Source organism: Caretta caretta, chromosome 14 (assembly GCF_965140235.1).
Source record: "Caretta caretta isolate rCarCar2 chromosome 14, rCarCar1.hap1, whole genome shotgun sequence".
NCBI lineage: Eukaryota > Metazoa > Chordata > Testudines > Cheloniidae > Caretta > Caretta caretta.
In genome coordinates this window covers 49,393,590-49,407,389 of record NC_134219.1, presented here as the reverse complement: position 1 = coordinate 49,407,389, position 13,800 = coordinate 49,393,590, and the positions used below count along the sequence as shown (strand labels likewise).

Genomic DNA, 13,800 nt, shown 5'->3' with positions numbered 1-13,800 from the left:
CCCCAGAATGTATTTCTTCCCCGACCGGGTCGTCTTGCTGAGAGGCCCCACGATGTCCATGGCCACCTTCTGGAAAGGCTCCTCTATGATGGGCAAAGGTCTCAAAGCCGCTTTCCCCTTGTCCCGGGCCTTCCACACGCTCTGACAGGGGTCACAGGATCGGCAATACTGCCGGACCGTGGTAAAGACCCCAGGCCAGTAAAAGTTCTGTAGCAACCTCTGCCGGGTGCGCCGGATTCCCTGGTGCCCTGCGAGGGGGATGTCATGGGCCAGGTACAGGAGCCTGCGGCGATACTTCTGGGGGACCCCCAGCTGCCTCCTGATCCCACAGGACTCTGCTTCCCTTGTGGGAGCCCATTCTCAGTACAGGAACCCCTTCTCCCACAGGAACCTCTCCTGGCAGCCTCTCCTCATGGTCCGTCCCACACTGAGGTCGGCCAGGTCCCTGAGCTTCCGCAAGGAGGGATCTTTCCTCAACTCAGCCTGGAACTCAGTGGCTGGGGAAGGGATGGGGCCCGGTTCCCCCTCATTGGCCAGGTCTGAGGCCTCAGCCGCTCTGAGCCGTGCCCCTCGGCGCTCCCTCCCCACCAGGGAAGGGTCCTGCGCCTCCGGTGTGGTATCCTCCCCAAGGTCAGGGAGCAGTGCCCCTCGCCGGCTCTGGCTACGGGTCACAACCAGGGCGGTCTGGGGCTTGCTTGGCCAGTCCTCTAGGTCTCCCCCCATCAAAACTTCAGTGGGCAAATGGTGGTGTACCCCCACATCCTTGGGGCCCTCCTTGGCCCCCCATTTCAGGTGTACCCTTGCCACGGGCACCTTAAATGAGGTCCCGCCCACCCCCGTCAGGGTCAGGTAGGTGTTGGGCACCACCCGATCTGGGGGCACCACCCGATCTGGGGCCACCACCTCGGGCCAGGCCAGCGTCACCTCCGCGCCCGTATCCCAGTATCCATTGACCTTCCTCCCATCCACCTCCAGGGGAACAAGGCACTCTCTCCGGAGGGACAGCCCCGCGCCCACCCTGTAAACCGAGCACCCTGAGTCCAGAGCCTCTAGCCCTCTGGCAGAGCTGGCCTGGGGCACTCTTCCCTCCTGAGCAGGTGGTAAACTGGCAGCCCCCCTTTTCTGGGTCGTCTGCCCCTCGTCCAGCTGGGTCCCTACCCAGTTAACCCTGGGTAGGTTGGGTCTGCTCAGTTTGTCCCTGAGCCCGGGGCACTGGGACCGTACGTGGCCTCTCTGGCCACAGTGATAGCAGCTCAGGTCACGTTGGTCCCCTCGAGCGGGTCGGAGGGGCCCGACACCAGGCGTTCCCCTTGGGAGGGGGTTCTCCCTATTTCCCCGCTGGGAGGCCCCTTGGTGACTCTCTCTCTGCATCGGGGGGGGTCTGTTCTTTTGGGACTCCTCCCGGCTACCCCCTGACCGACTGTTCACAAACTCGTCGGCCAGCTGCCCTGCGTGCTGGGGGTTCTCGAGCTTTTTGTCCACCAGCCACAGCCTCAGGTCGGAAGGGCACTGATCATACAGTTGCTCCAGTACGATTAGGTCAAGCAGGTCCTCTTTAGCTCGGGCCCCAGCTGTCCACTTGCGGGCATACCCCTGCATCCGGTTGACCAGTTGTAGGTAGGTGACCTCAGACGTTTTACGCTGACTCTGGAACCTTCTCCGGTACATCTCGGGGGTCAGCCCAAACTCACGGAGCAGGGCCTGTTTGAACAGTTCATAGTCCCCTGCCTCCGGCCCTGTCATCCGGCTGTACACCTCCACGGCTTTGGGGTCCAGTAAGGGGGTGAGGAACTGGAGCCTGTCTGCAGGGTCAACCCTGTGCAGCTCACAGGCATTCTCAAAGGCCGTCAGGAAGCTATCTATGTCCTCCCCCTCCTTCCGCTGGGCCAGGAAGCACTTATCAAAGCTCCTTGCAGTCTTGGGTCCCCCCTCACTCACCACAGCCGGCGCCCCACTGCTCCTCAGCCTGGCCAGCTCCAGTTCATGCTGTCTTTATTTCTCCTTCTCCTGACGCTCCCTCTCCTTCTCCTGACGCTCATGTTGACGTTGTTTCTCCTTCTCCTCCTGCTCATGTTGACGTTGTTTCTCCTTCTCCTCCTGCCCATGCCTACGTTCCCGCTCCTTCTCCTCCTGCTCATGTTGACGTTGTTTTTCATGATCCTCCAGCTCCCTCATTTTCATCTCCCTCTCCCATTCCAGCCGCCTCCGCTCCAGGGATGGGGAGCTCCGCCGGGAGGATCCCCTGCTGGCTGCTGGGGTCAGGGTGCCCTTGGTATTCGCTGGGCTTCCCCCAACCCCTCCCCCAGGCCTCGGTAGGAAGGGTCTCGGGATGTCCTCTGCAGCAGTCTGACCCCTCCCAGCCCGGTCAGGCCGCAGGGCCCATGCTGCATCTGCCGGGTGGCTTCCCTCAGGGACAGGGATCGGGTCATCCAAGCGATCCCTCTCCTCCAACTGGGCAATCAGCTGTTTCTTGGTGGACCTCCCGATGCGCAGCCCCCTCTGCCTGCACAGCTCCACCAGGTCTCTCTTCAGGCGTTTAGCGTACATCTCCCTGCTGGCCACTCGCAGGCCGGGCAGTTTCCAGGAAAAACCCCTCGTGTGCCAGTCCTTCTTGAGGTCACCACCTCTTTGCCAGGGTCGAGCTGCAGACTCCTCCGCCCGTGGGACCACTCGCTGCGATCCCGCGGGGGGCCCTGTTACTGCAAAAGTTCTTCTCTCTGGTCACATACTCCCAGGGGTTAACCGCCCCCTGAAACCGTCTCTCTCTGACTCTTCAGCACGCCTGGTCCCCGTCAATCCCCCTTCGTTTTACTGCTTCCCAGTCACTTACTGCAGGAAGCGCCGTTCACGGGGTGCAGTACATCCCACCGCTACGACCAGTTGTCACGGAGTGTGGGGGAGTCCAGGCCCTGCACCCCTCTTCCTGGGATTCACTCTCTTCACATTCCTGGGCAGAGGTGTCACCTCCCCCTCCCCCTCCTGGCTCAGGTGACAGGCTCTCAGGTCTCCCATCCCCAGGGCACATTCCCAGGTCAACACTCCCCCCTCCCTGCTGCGTCACATCCTCACACCCCCATCCCTCTCTGCCACTCCCCCTGCCCCCCCCCATCCCTTGCTCACAGCGTCATCCCCCTTCCCGGCTCCATTACTTACCCTGCCCTTCCTGCCCCACCCCACCCTCTACCCTCCCCACCACCTTCCCTCCCTGCCCCCATCCCTCCCTGCCCCTCCTGTACCACTCTTCCCCCAGCCCCTTCCTTCCCTGCCCCACACTGTCCCTGCCCTGCCCTGCCCCTGCCCACCCCCATCCCAACGCCTGGCCCCTGGCCCACTGACGATGCTGTGCCGGAGCAGGGCCCCCCCGGGGAGGTGATCCAGCCGCTGCCCATCCAGCTGCCCAAGAAGAGCAAGAGGTCGATCGACGCCAGCCAGCTGGTGGGTGAGGACGGGGAGGGGATGGTGGCGGACGGGGTCCATGGCCACGCGGGCGGCATGGATGAGATCTTCGGCTCCCTCAACGCCCTCAAGTTGGAAATTGAGAACATGAAGCACCCGATGGGCACCCAGGACAACCCGGCCCGCACCTGCCAGGACCTGCGGCTCTGCCACCCTGACCTGCCCGACGGTGAGCGCCGGGCTGGGCTTGATGGGAGACGGGGCGGTGCTAGGGGCCTTTTTTGCAGGGAGCGGGTCAGGGGCAGCAGGGGGCCCTCCCCGGGCAGACAGGGCTGGTCCCATTGCCCCAGGGTGGCGCTAGGGGCTGGGCTGCAGGGAGCGGAGCAGGGGGCTCTCCTCTGGCAGTCAGGGCTGGCTCCGTTGCCCCAGGGCAGCGCTAGGGGCTGGGCTACAGGCAGCGGGGCGGGGGGCAGCAGGGGGCTCTCCCCAGGCAGACAGGGCTGGTCCCATTGCCCCAGGGTGGCACTGAGGGGCTGGGCTGCAGGGAGCGGGGTGGGGGGCAGCAGGGGGCTCTCCCCAGGGAGTCAGGGCTGGCCCCATTGCCCCGGGGCAGCACTGGGGGGGCTGGGCTGCAGGGAGTGGGGCAGGGGGCAGCAGGGGGCTCTCCCCTGGCAGTCAGAGCTGGCCTGATGCCCCAAGGTGGCGCTAGGGGGCCGTGGTGCTGGGGTGGCTCAGTGGGGGAAATAAAGGGGATTCTTTGTGCATTGACACCCCCTCTCTGCCCCCCAGGCGAGTACTGGATCGACCCCAACGAGGGCTGCTCCCGGGACTCCTTCAAGGTGCACTGCGACTTCTCGGCTGGCGGGGAGACCTGCCTCTTCCCCACCAAAGAGACGCAGGTGGTGAGTGTGATGGGAGCTCAGGGGAAGGGGGAACTGGCAGCCAGGATTCCTGGGTTCTCTCCCCAGCTCTGGGAGGAGAGTGGGCTCTGGTGGGTTAGAACAAGGGGGCAGGGGCTGGGGGCCAGGACTCCTGGGTTCTCTCCTGTTATAACCACCCCAAGACGCCGCTGTCTGGTTTTGGCACTGGAGCAGCTGTGGCTGGCCGAAGGGAGGATTTAGCCCCAGCCTCGCCCCCAGACAGGCTCACGCGTGTGGGGCACCCCGTGGTGTAGCCCCCCGTGGTGTAGCCCCCCGTGAGCCCGTCTCTCTGGGTCTCCCCTGCCAGGTCCAGATGTCTGCGTGGCAGGAGGAGAAGCCCCCGCGCTGGTTCAGCCAGTTCCAGGAAGGCAGGAAGGTGAGAGCCGGGCTGGGAGGCCGGTGGGCGTGTCCTGGGCTCGGTGACACCGCCAGGGTCACCCCAACAGGCGGCCTGGTCCCGGGGATCCTGCACCCTGATAATACACCTCGCACCCCCATACACGGCCCTGGCCCCTGTGAATGAGCCCCAGAGACAGGCCCAGCGTTTGCGTGTGTGCAGATACCTCCTGTACCCTGCAGCTCCAACACTGACCCCCTGCTGACACCTGGGGTCTGCAGGGGGGGTCTCCAGTGACCGCACCCCCCCCTCCAGCTAACGTCTGTCCATCCAGCCAGCCTTCAAACTCCTCTGTCATTCATCCCCCCTGGAATCCCCCTCCGGGCCCAACCCCCAGAGTGTATCTCCCCAGTCCTAGATCCTCACCCCTCATCCCCGCTGGAATCCCCCTCTGTGCCCAGGCCCCAGGGTGTATCTCCCCAGTCCTAGATCCTCACCTCCCCGCCCGTCCCCCCAGGCTCTCCTCTATCTGATCCATCCATCCACCCGTCCTGGAAGCTACCCGTCCCTAGATCCACCTGGAGTCTCGTCTGCCCTGCTAGTCGCCTGTTTAATGTCTGTCCAGCCCTGAGTCCCTCTGTCTGTGGTGTGGCAGATCCGTACCAGAGAAACCCGTCTGTAGCTCTGTCTATCCGTCTGTCCTGGGCTCTGTCCATCTCTCTCCCTGCCTCTGGCGCCCCTCTCCACAGCACACAGACTCTGATCCCCACTGAGTGCCCCCCAGGCAGGGGCTCCCTGCGCCTTGCCCCGAGCAGGGAGTGCGGGGGGGTGGCCACAACATACGTCTCCCCCTAACGTGTCCCTGCCCCCCAGTTCTCCTACGTGGACGCGGACGGGCGCCCGGTGGGCGTGGTGCAGCTCACCTTCCTGCGGCTGCTCAGCGTGGCCGCCCGGCAGAACTTCACCTACCACTGCCAGCGTTCGGTGGGCTGGGGCAGCGCCGCCTCTGGGGGCCACCAGCGTGCCCTCCGCCTCCGGGGCGCCAACGAGGAGGACATGAGCTACGACACCAGCCCCTACATCACGGCCCTCACCGATGGCTGCGCGGTGAGCGGGGCCCGGGGAGGGGAGCCGGGGGAGGGACAGGCTGGGATGGAGGGGGCGAAGAGAGAGACGGGAGCATGTGGAGGTCTGGGGAGGGACAGATATACTGGGATGGAGGTACAGGGAGGGAGGGAGATGTGACGTTGCACCCCATAATGCTTTATAGAAATATGTTTATGAGTGTAAATATGACATAACTGGAATCTGTTTTACGCTACATATGCCATGTAACACACCTTTGCACAGGTTATGTTCTACTGAAGTCTTCATCCTATTGGTATGCATGGACCATGTTTATATCTGAAGTTATGAGTGTTGGCTCTGTGCTTCTATGTAAAGTGTTTGCTGTAGGTGTCACGGAGTCCCTGGGCGATGCTCTGGAACTGCTCCCCATGAAGCCAGTCAGGACTCTGGGGCAGTCGCCTTTCTGTGAGCAGCCTGTCTTCAGGACACACAGCTCACACAGCTTCCACCTTCCTGGGTCTGACCTCGGAGCATTCAGCATCCTCTGCCCCTCCGTGCGCTTCCCCCCAGCGAGTCCGCTCAGGCGGGGCTCCTGGGGAAGCCAGAGGGTCCTGCACCCCAACTTCGCAGTCAGATGTGACTCTCAACCAGCCAGTAAAACAGAGGGTTTATTAGACGACAGGAACATGGTCTAACACAGAGCTTGCAGGTGCAGAGAACGGGACCCCTCAGCTGGGTCCATTTTGGGGGGCAGTGAGCCAGACAACCACGTCTGCACTTCACTCCATGTCCCAGCCAGCCCCAAACTGAAAACCCCCTCCAGCCCCTCCTCCTCTGGGCTTTGTTCCTTTCCCCGGGCCAGGTGGTCACCTGATTCCTTTGTTCTCCAACCCTTCAGCTCTCACCTTGCAGGGGGGAAGGGCCCAGGCCATTAGTTGCCAGGAAACAGGGTGTCGGCCATTCTCTGTGTCCAGACCCCTGCACACACCTGCCCTCTAGGGCTCTGCAATGATCATACACCCTTACCCCACCCCCTAGATACTTAAGAACCGCCTAGGGGAAACTGAGGCACCCCCCCACTATTCAGAGGAAACATTAAGAACAGTCCCACTTCGTCACAGTAGGAAGCACCTAAGGCAGATCTGGTCAACATAGCGTGAGGGGATTATTCAGGTAAATGGAAGTACTTGGCGAACAACGGACCTTGAGAGACACCAATCCACATCTGAGCTCTCCTGGGAACGTTCCTGTAGAGAACTGAGTCATGCATGAACAGGTGACTTGGACATGTGACTCCAAAACTCCATCTTGTAGAGGGGATTCTACACAGGGGGAGGGAGGGGTTTAGACCCACAAGGAGAAACTATATAAAGCCTTGGGAGACCCCTCCATTTTGTCTTCAGCTGGCTCAAGAGATAGCCTTTCCACCCCCAAAGGATACCTGAAAGAAACTGGAACAAAGGACAGTAACCTCAGGGGGTGTGAGTAGATTGCTGGACCCAGACTAGAAGGAGTCTAGTCTGTAAAAGAAGCTTACTGGAACATTTCTGAGGGTGAGATTTCATCTGTAATCACTTTCTTACTCTATTAGGCTTAGACTTGCGTGTTTTATTTTATTTTGCTTGGTAATTCACTTTGTTCCGTCTGTTATTACTTAGAACCACTTAAATCCTACTTTTTGTTACTTTTTACTTATTAATTAACCCAGAGTATGTATTAATACCTGGGGAAGCAAACAGCTGTGCATATCTCTCGATCAGTGTTATAGAGGGTGAACAATTTATGAGTTTATCCTGTATAAGCTTTATAGAGGGTAAAACGGATTTATTTGGGGTTTGGACCCCATTGGGAGTTGGGTATCCGAGTGCTGGAGACAGGAGCACTTCTTAAGCTGTTTTCAGTTAAGCCTGCAGCTTGTGGGAGACGTGGTTCAGACGTGGGTCTGTGTTTGTAGCAGGCTGGCGTGTCTGGCGCGACCAGGCAGGGCACTGACATCCCAAGCTGATGGGGAAAACAGGCTCAGAGTCGGTCTCTGTGATCCAGCCCGTCACAGTGGTGTCACGAACAAGATCTGAACCTGTGCAGGGAAACCCCATTGGCTTTCGAACACTGTGACGGGGTGGGTCACAGAAACCCCCTTTGGGAACTGCCGGCTGATGTGCCGAGACTACCCCTGAGCACAGGGAATTACCAAGCAAAATGAAATAAAACATGCAAGTCTAAGCCTAATACAGTAAAAAAGTGATTACAGGTAAAACCTCACCCTCAGAGATGTTTCAATAAGCTTCTGTCACAGTCTGGACGCCTTCCTAGTCTGGGCACAACCCTTTCCCCGGTACAGCTCTTGTTCCAGCTCAGGTGGTCACGAGGGGATTTCTCATGATTGCAGCCCCCTTTGTTCTGTTCCACCCCCTTATATATCTTTTGCACAAGGTGGGAATCCTTTGTCCCTCTCTGGGTTCTCACCCCTCCTTCTCAATGGAAAAGCACCAGGTTAAAGATGGATTCCAGGTCAGGTGACATGATCACATGGCACTGTAAGACTTCATTACCCACTTGCCAGCCCACAGGTATACAGGAAGACTTACAAGTAAACAGAGCCATCTACAGTCAATTGTCCTGGTTAATGGGAGCCATCACAATTCCAAACCACCATTAATGGCCCACACTTGGCATAATTACAGTAGGCCCTCAGAGTTATATTTCATATATCTAGCTTCAGATACAAGAATGATACATTCATACAAATAGGATGACCACACTCAGTAGATTATAATCTTTGTAATGATACCTTACAAGAGACCTTTTGCATGAAGCATATTCCAGTTACATATTCACACTCATTATTATATTTTCATAAAATCATATAGAGTGCAACGTCACAGGATGGATACCCTGGGATGGGTGAATAGACAGTTGGAGGGTTGAGGAGAGTGGATGGATACACTAGGAGGGAGGCTGGATGGAGGGATGAGGAGATGAGGGATGGATGGATGGATACACTAGGAGGGATGCTGGATGGATGGGGGATGGGGAGGGAGGGATGGATGGATGGATACACTAGGAGGGAGGGAGGGATGGATGGAGGGATGAGGAGATGAGGGATGGATGGATGGATGGATGGATACACTAGGAGGGAGGCTGGATGACCAGACAGTTGCAGGGGGGGGGGGGGGGGGGGGATGGGCAGATGCACCGGGAGCCGGAGTGGGGATGACGGACAGATAGAGGCAATAGGATTCCAGGACGCAGAGGGATACGCAGAGGGGTGGCTGGGTGACCAGATAGACACACTAGGGTGAGGGAGGGAAGAATGGATAGATAGGTGGACGTGCCAGGTGTAGCAATAGACAGACGGATGGATGCACCAGGTGCAGGAACAGACGTCAGACAGACAGCTAGATGCACCAAGCTCAGGAATGGACAGACTGTTCCAGGGCTAGGCAGACACCCTGGCGGAGGGAGGGGAGGGTGGATCGATAGATGAATACGCCAGGTGCAGGAATAGACAGATGGTTCCAGGGCTAGGCAGACGCCCCGGCGGAGGGAGGGGAGGATGGATCGATAGATGAATACGCCGGGTGCAGGAACAGACAGACGGTTCCAGGGGCTAGGCAGGCGCCCCGGCGGAGGGAGGGGATGGGGCATGCAGGAGAAGGAGGCGACAGGCTGGTGTCCATGCCAGGAACAGAGGGCAGAGCCCGGGTCACAGTGGAGCGAGAGGCTCCCCGGGGAGCCTGTGGCAGGAACAGGCCCTGGAGCCGCTGACCCCGCGGCCTGACCCTCCCCATGCCCCCCCAGCAGCTGCGGAAGGGCCCGGACAGGACGGTGCTAGAGGTGAACACGCCCCGCGTGGAGCAGCTCCCCCTGCTGGACGCGCACTTCACGGACTTTGGGGAGCCTAACCAGAAGTTTGGGTTCGAGGTGGGACCTGCCTGTTTCCTGGGCTAGGACCAAACCCCCATGAGCCCTGCCCTGGCCCCTGAGGGAATGTCCCAGCCTGGCCCAGGCCCCACCATCCCCCGAGCAGCGAAGCTACGGGGCCTTCTGGCCACCTGAGGGACGGACACGCCATGACCACCTACAGCCACCGAGACCAACGCACCCGCTGCCGTCTCCTGCTGGGACCAGGGACCGGAGAGAGGCACCGAAGAGACGTCACCGCTTAGAGCCCACCTGTATTTTAATGTGTAGAGAGAGGGGGGGGCAATTACACCCACGCGCTGGCGGGATCCCTCGGAGCCCCACATCCCCCCTCCCACAATCCTCCAGCCAGAGCTCCCAGAATGCCCCAGCAACATCCCTCAGAGCCCATGGGCCATATTTCCCAGAATGCCTCAGGGTACACCCTCCATATCTCCCAGAGCCCCTCAACTCTAACCCCAGACTGGGGCCACCCCGAAATGGTGGAACCGGTACCCCAATTTCCCCTCTGACCGTGGAACAAAGCCATTAATGTCTAATGAACATTGTGAGCCAACCAGAGTTAATTAATGTCAGCAGTGTGGCTGGCTCCCCTGTGCCGGGCAGCATCGTGAACAGAGGACCTGGGTTAACACCAGTGGGCTCCCGTCCTCCCTCCCCACAGTGCTGACACCTGTCGCAGTGACAACGACCCTCATGCTTCAGGGCAGGTGCTGGCCTGCAGGGATGGGGTCAGGAGGAAACTTCCTCCTCACTGAGGGCTCATTTAATTACTGGTTTAGTCACCTCCTGCAGGGTTCCTGCCCTTTCCACCCAGAGCAGCCACAGGCGGGAGGCCAGGCTCGATGGGCCCACTGGTCTGGTCCCGGCTGGGATTCCTCTGCTTCATTCATTCCTATCAATGGGCTCCAGTCCCCCTCCTCCAGGGCACTAATTAATGTCAAAGGAAGAAGAAATGTTAATTTCAGTAGGGTTCTCTGCTCCCCTCCCCCACTATGGTAATTAGTATTGATTTGTGAGGCTCTAACCCCTCCCCCATTGAACTAATTAATATCAAAGGAGAAAATCTTATTAATTAATATCAGTGGGGTGCTCCCCCTTCCCCCAGTACTAATTAGCATTAATTGACATGGATAGGGCTCCTCCTTCCCTGCCATATCAGTTAAAATAATGAATAAAGCCTGTTAATTAACATCTCCACAGTGCTCAGATCCCCCCACTCCCGGCTATTTGCAAGTGACTGTTGCTCTGGGTGTATTTAAAAGCCTTCACCAACCTCCCCCCATGGAAGAAGCTGAGGAGCGAAGAGAAGGACGCTGGTTTTATTGTTTTATTTTAAATTAATTATATTATTTAAGGCGTGGAGACACACAGGGGTCTGGGCCCTGCTGCGGATTTTGAATCCCAAATGAGCCCATGCGCTCTGGCATGATGCTGCCAGTCCTGGGCCGGGGGGGAACCCAATTCATTTTCTTGGGGCTGCCGGACAAACGTTTCATGGGGTGACTGTTGTTGCTTTTCGGGGTCTAACAGGCAGCCCCCCCCCACGCCCCGGAGTGCTGAGCCGGCGGCCGGTGTAATGTTTGTAAGTAATTTTGGAAGTTGTATTGTAATATATCAGCTATAATTTTGCTGCTTTTGGGGGTTGTTATTTTTGTTGTCCCGTCCCCTTGGCTCCCTCCCAACCCTCCCTCTGGCCTTGCCCTGTGTCACGGAGTCCCCGGGCGATGCTCTGGAACTGCTCCCCATGAAGCCAGTCAGGACTCTGGGGCAGTCGCCTTTCTGTGAGCAGCCCGTCTGCAGGGGACACAGCTCACACGGCTTCCACCTTCCTGGGTCTGACCTCGGAGCATTCAGCCTCCTCTGCCCCTCCGTGCGCTTCCCACAGCTCTCACCTTGCAGGGAGGAAGGGCCCAGGCCATCAGGTGCCAGGAAACAGGGTGTCGGCAATTCTTTGTGTCCAGACCCCTGCACACACCTGCCCTCTAGGGCTCTGCAATGATCATACCCCCTTACCCCACCCCCTAGATACTTAAGAACTGCCTAGGGGAAACTGAGGCACCCCACACTGTTCAGAGGAAACATTAAGAACAGTCCCACTTCGTCACACCTTGCTTGGGCGCTTTGCTCCATCCCGGGGCTTTTTTCGTTGCTCTGTTTTCCTTCACCCCCCATGAAAATACAGGCTATGAACAAACCCTCGTGCAGATCCGTGGCCCCCTGCAAGGCCAGCCTGTGACCTGCACCAGCCGCTCACAGCTGGATTTTATGCCCAAGCCCAGCCTGATTCACCGCTGCCTGGTGCGTCATGCAGCCATTTACACGGGGCTGAGACGTTCCTGATTGTGGAGCAGGAGCCAGACACGTCTGTGGCCGGGACGCTCCCGTCGGGGGCCTGACGCAGAGATCCAGGAGACCCCCCTCCCCGCCCAATGACAAGGACACGTGGAAATGGCCCAGCTACTCAGTGGTGTGAATCAGCAACACCCCCCCTCCCCATGGCAATGCTGGTTTGCACCCGGGGAGGAGCTACCCCAGAGGGATCCACCCTCAGCCTGGAGTCAGTCAGAGCCATGCAGCTGTGGCAGGACCCAGGTAATCACCTGGGAGGCGCAGGTGTGTGCAGGCTTGGGGGGGGGCAGCTGTCTGGGGGGGGGCATTCATAGACTCCTAGAATATCAGGGTTGGAAGGGACCTCAGGAGGTCATCTAGTCCAACCCCCTGCTCAGAGCAGGACCAACCCCAACTAAATCAAAAAATTAAAAAAACTAAATCACTCCACCTGTGGTCCCCTGGTCCTATTGGGATCCAGGAAGTGGCGGGTGGAAGCCCACCCACTGCTAAAAAATCCCCCCCAGCTCAAGGGGGGGATCTACAGGACCTGGCAACCAAATGATTTCGGGGGACAACTAATGAAATAACAGGGACAGGCGTGCGGTCAAAGGGTCAAACAAAGGGAACCAGATGGGGACAGCGCCCACTGCTCCTCCAAGGCATCAAGGGAGTCAGTGGATGCCACCCAGAATAACTCTGCCCGGAGGTGTGAGCGGACTGAGGGTCGGAAATAGGCCCACGGTCACAGGAGTCTCCATCGGCCAACCTCCTCTCCCTGCCTTTGTAGATGGCCACTTTAGTCAGGGCCAGGAGGAGGTTAACCGGGAACCGTGGCTTTGTGGGGCCATGGGTAGGGACTGCACAGATAAGGAGGTGAGGGGAAAAGTGCAACCAGAAATGTAACAGTGTCTAAAAGGAGCCGGAACGGGGCTGCAACCTGGCGCATGCCAGGTAAACGTGCGCCAGGGTCTCCCTCATGCCGCAGAAGGGGCAGGTGGCCGGGACGGGGGTGAACTGCGCCAAGTACACGCCCGTGCTCACGCTCTGTGAAGGAGACACCCCCCCCCCCACCTACCTCTCTCTGGCGTGGTCAGGCCCCAGGTTGTTGGGGAAACGCCCGGCCAGGTCCGGGTCCCGGCAGCGGGAGGAGCTGGAAGGAGATCCCAGGGGCTGAGAACGGCAGGCGAGGGGGACGCAGGCAGGTCACTCAGGGGCGAGAGGCCCCGATCCTGCTACGAGCTGCTGAGCGACCCCCTGGATTTTGTGAGAAGCCGCGTGTGCTGACGTGCTCTGCTGGTTTCGGGTCAAACTGAGCCCCTCCCCCCATACTGCGTTTCCCCCCCACACCCACCCCAGCAAGGTCCCCCCAGCTGGGCCCCGGCTGCCCCATTGCCGTGGGGCTTAGAGCTCCCCCAGCTCTCCAGTGCTGCCCTGAACGAACGACCCCGGCACTCCAGATGCTGCCCTCGCTGCCACCTGCCAGGAGTCTCGCCCCCCGTCCCCGCTGCTCCTCAGCCCGGCTCCATCCCTGCGTGGGGCAGGCCCCTTGCCTTGAACTGGGGGGGGGCACGTGCCGAGGCCACGTGTGGCACCTCCATCTCCGGGGGCCTGACCCAGGACGCCCTGAGGAGCCCCAATGTCTGGGGAGCAGGCGGGCAGTGCGGCGTGACGACCCAGCCCCTTGAACGGGGGGCTGCTTGGCCCCCGATCGCTAGACACTGCCGGAGTCTCAGCCGGCTCTGTGGTGCCCGGAGGGGCCCAGCTGGCGTCCCCCACATCCACAGGCCAGTGTGGGGATGACCATGTGTCTCCTGCCCTGGG

At 59.6% G+C, this 13,800-nt stretch overlaps 1 protein-coding gene across 1 annotated transcript in view; it reads left to right on the top strand.

The window, feature by feature from the left end:
• COL11A2 (collagen type XI alpha 2 chain) overlaps window positions 1-11,276 on the top strand; it is a 72,070-nt gene extending 60,794 nt beyond the window's left edge. Inside the window, exons 62-66 of the mRNA XM_075119659.1 lie at window positions 3,355-3,625; window positions 4,186-4,298; window positions 4,624-4,692; window positions 5,527-5,760; window positions 9,526-11,276. Coding sequence (XP_074975760.1) covers window positions 3,355-3,625; window positions 4,186-4,298; window positions 4,624-4,692; window positions 5,527-5,760; window positions 9,526-9,672 — 834 coding nt within the window. The 3' untranslated portion in view covers window positions 9,673-11,276. The remainder of the gene's footprint in view (window positions 1-3,354; window positions 3,626-4,185; window positions 4,299-4,623; window positions 4,693-5,526; window positions 5,761-9,525) is intronic.
• Window positions 11,277-13,800: the final 2,524 nt, after the last annotated feature.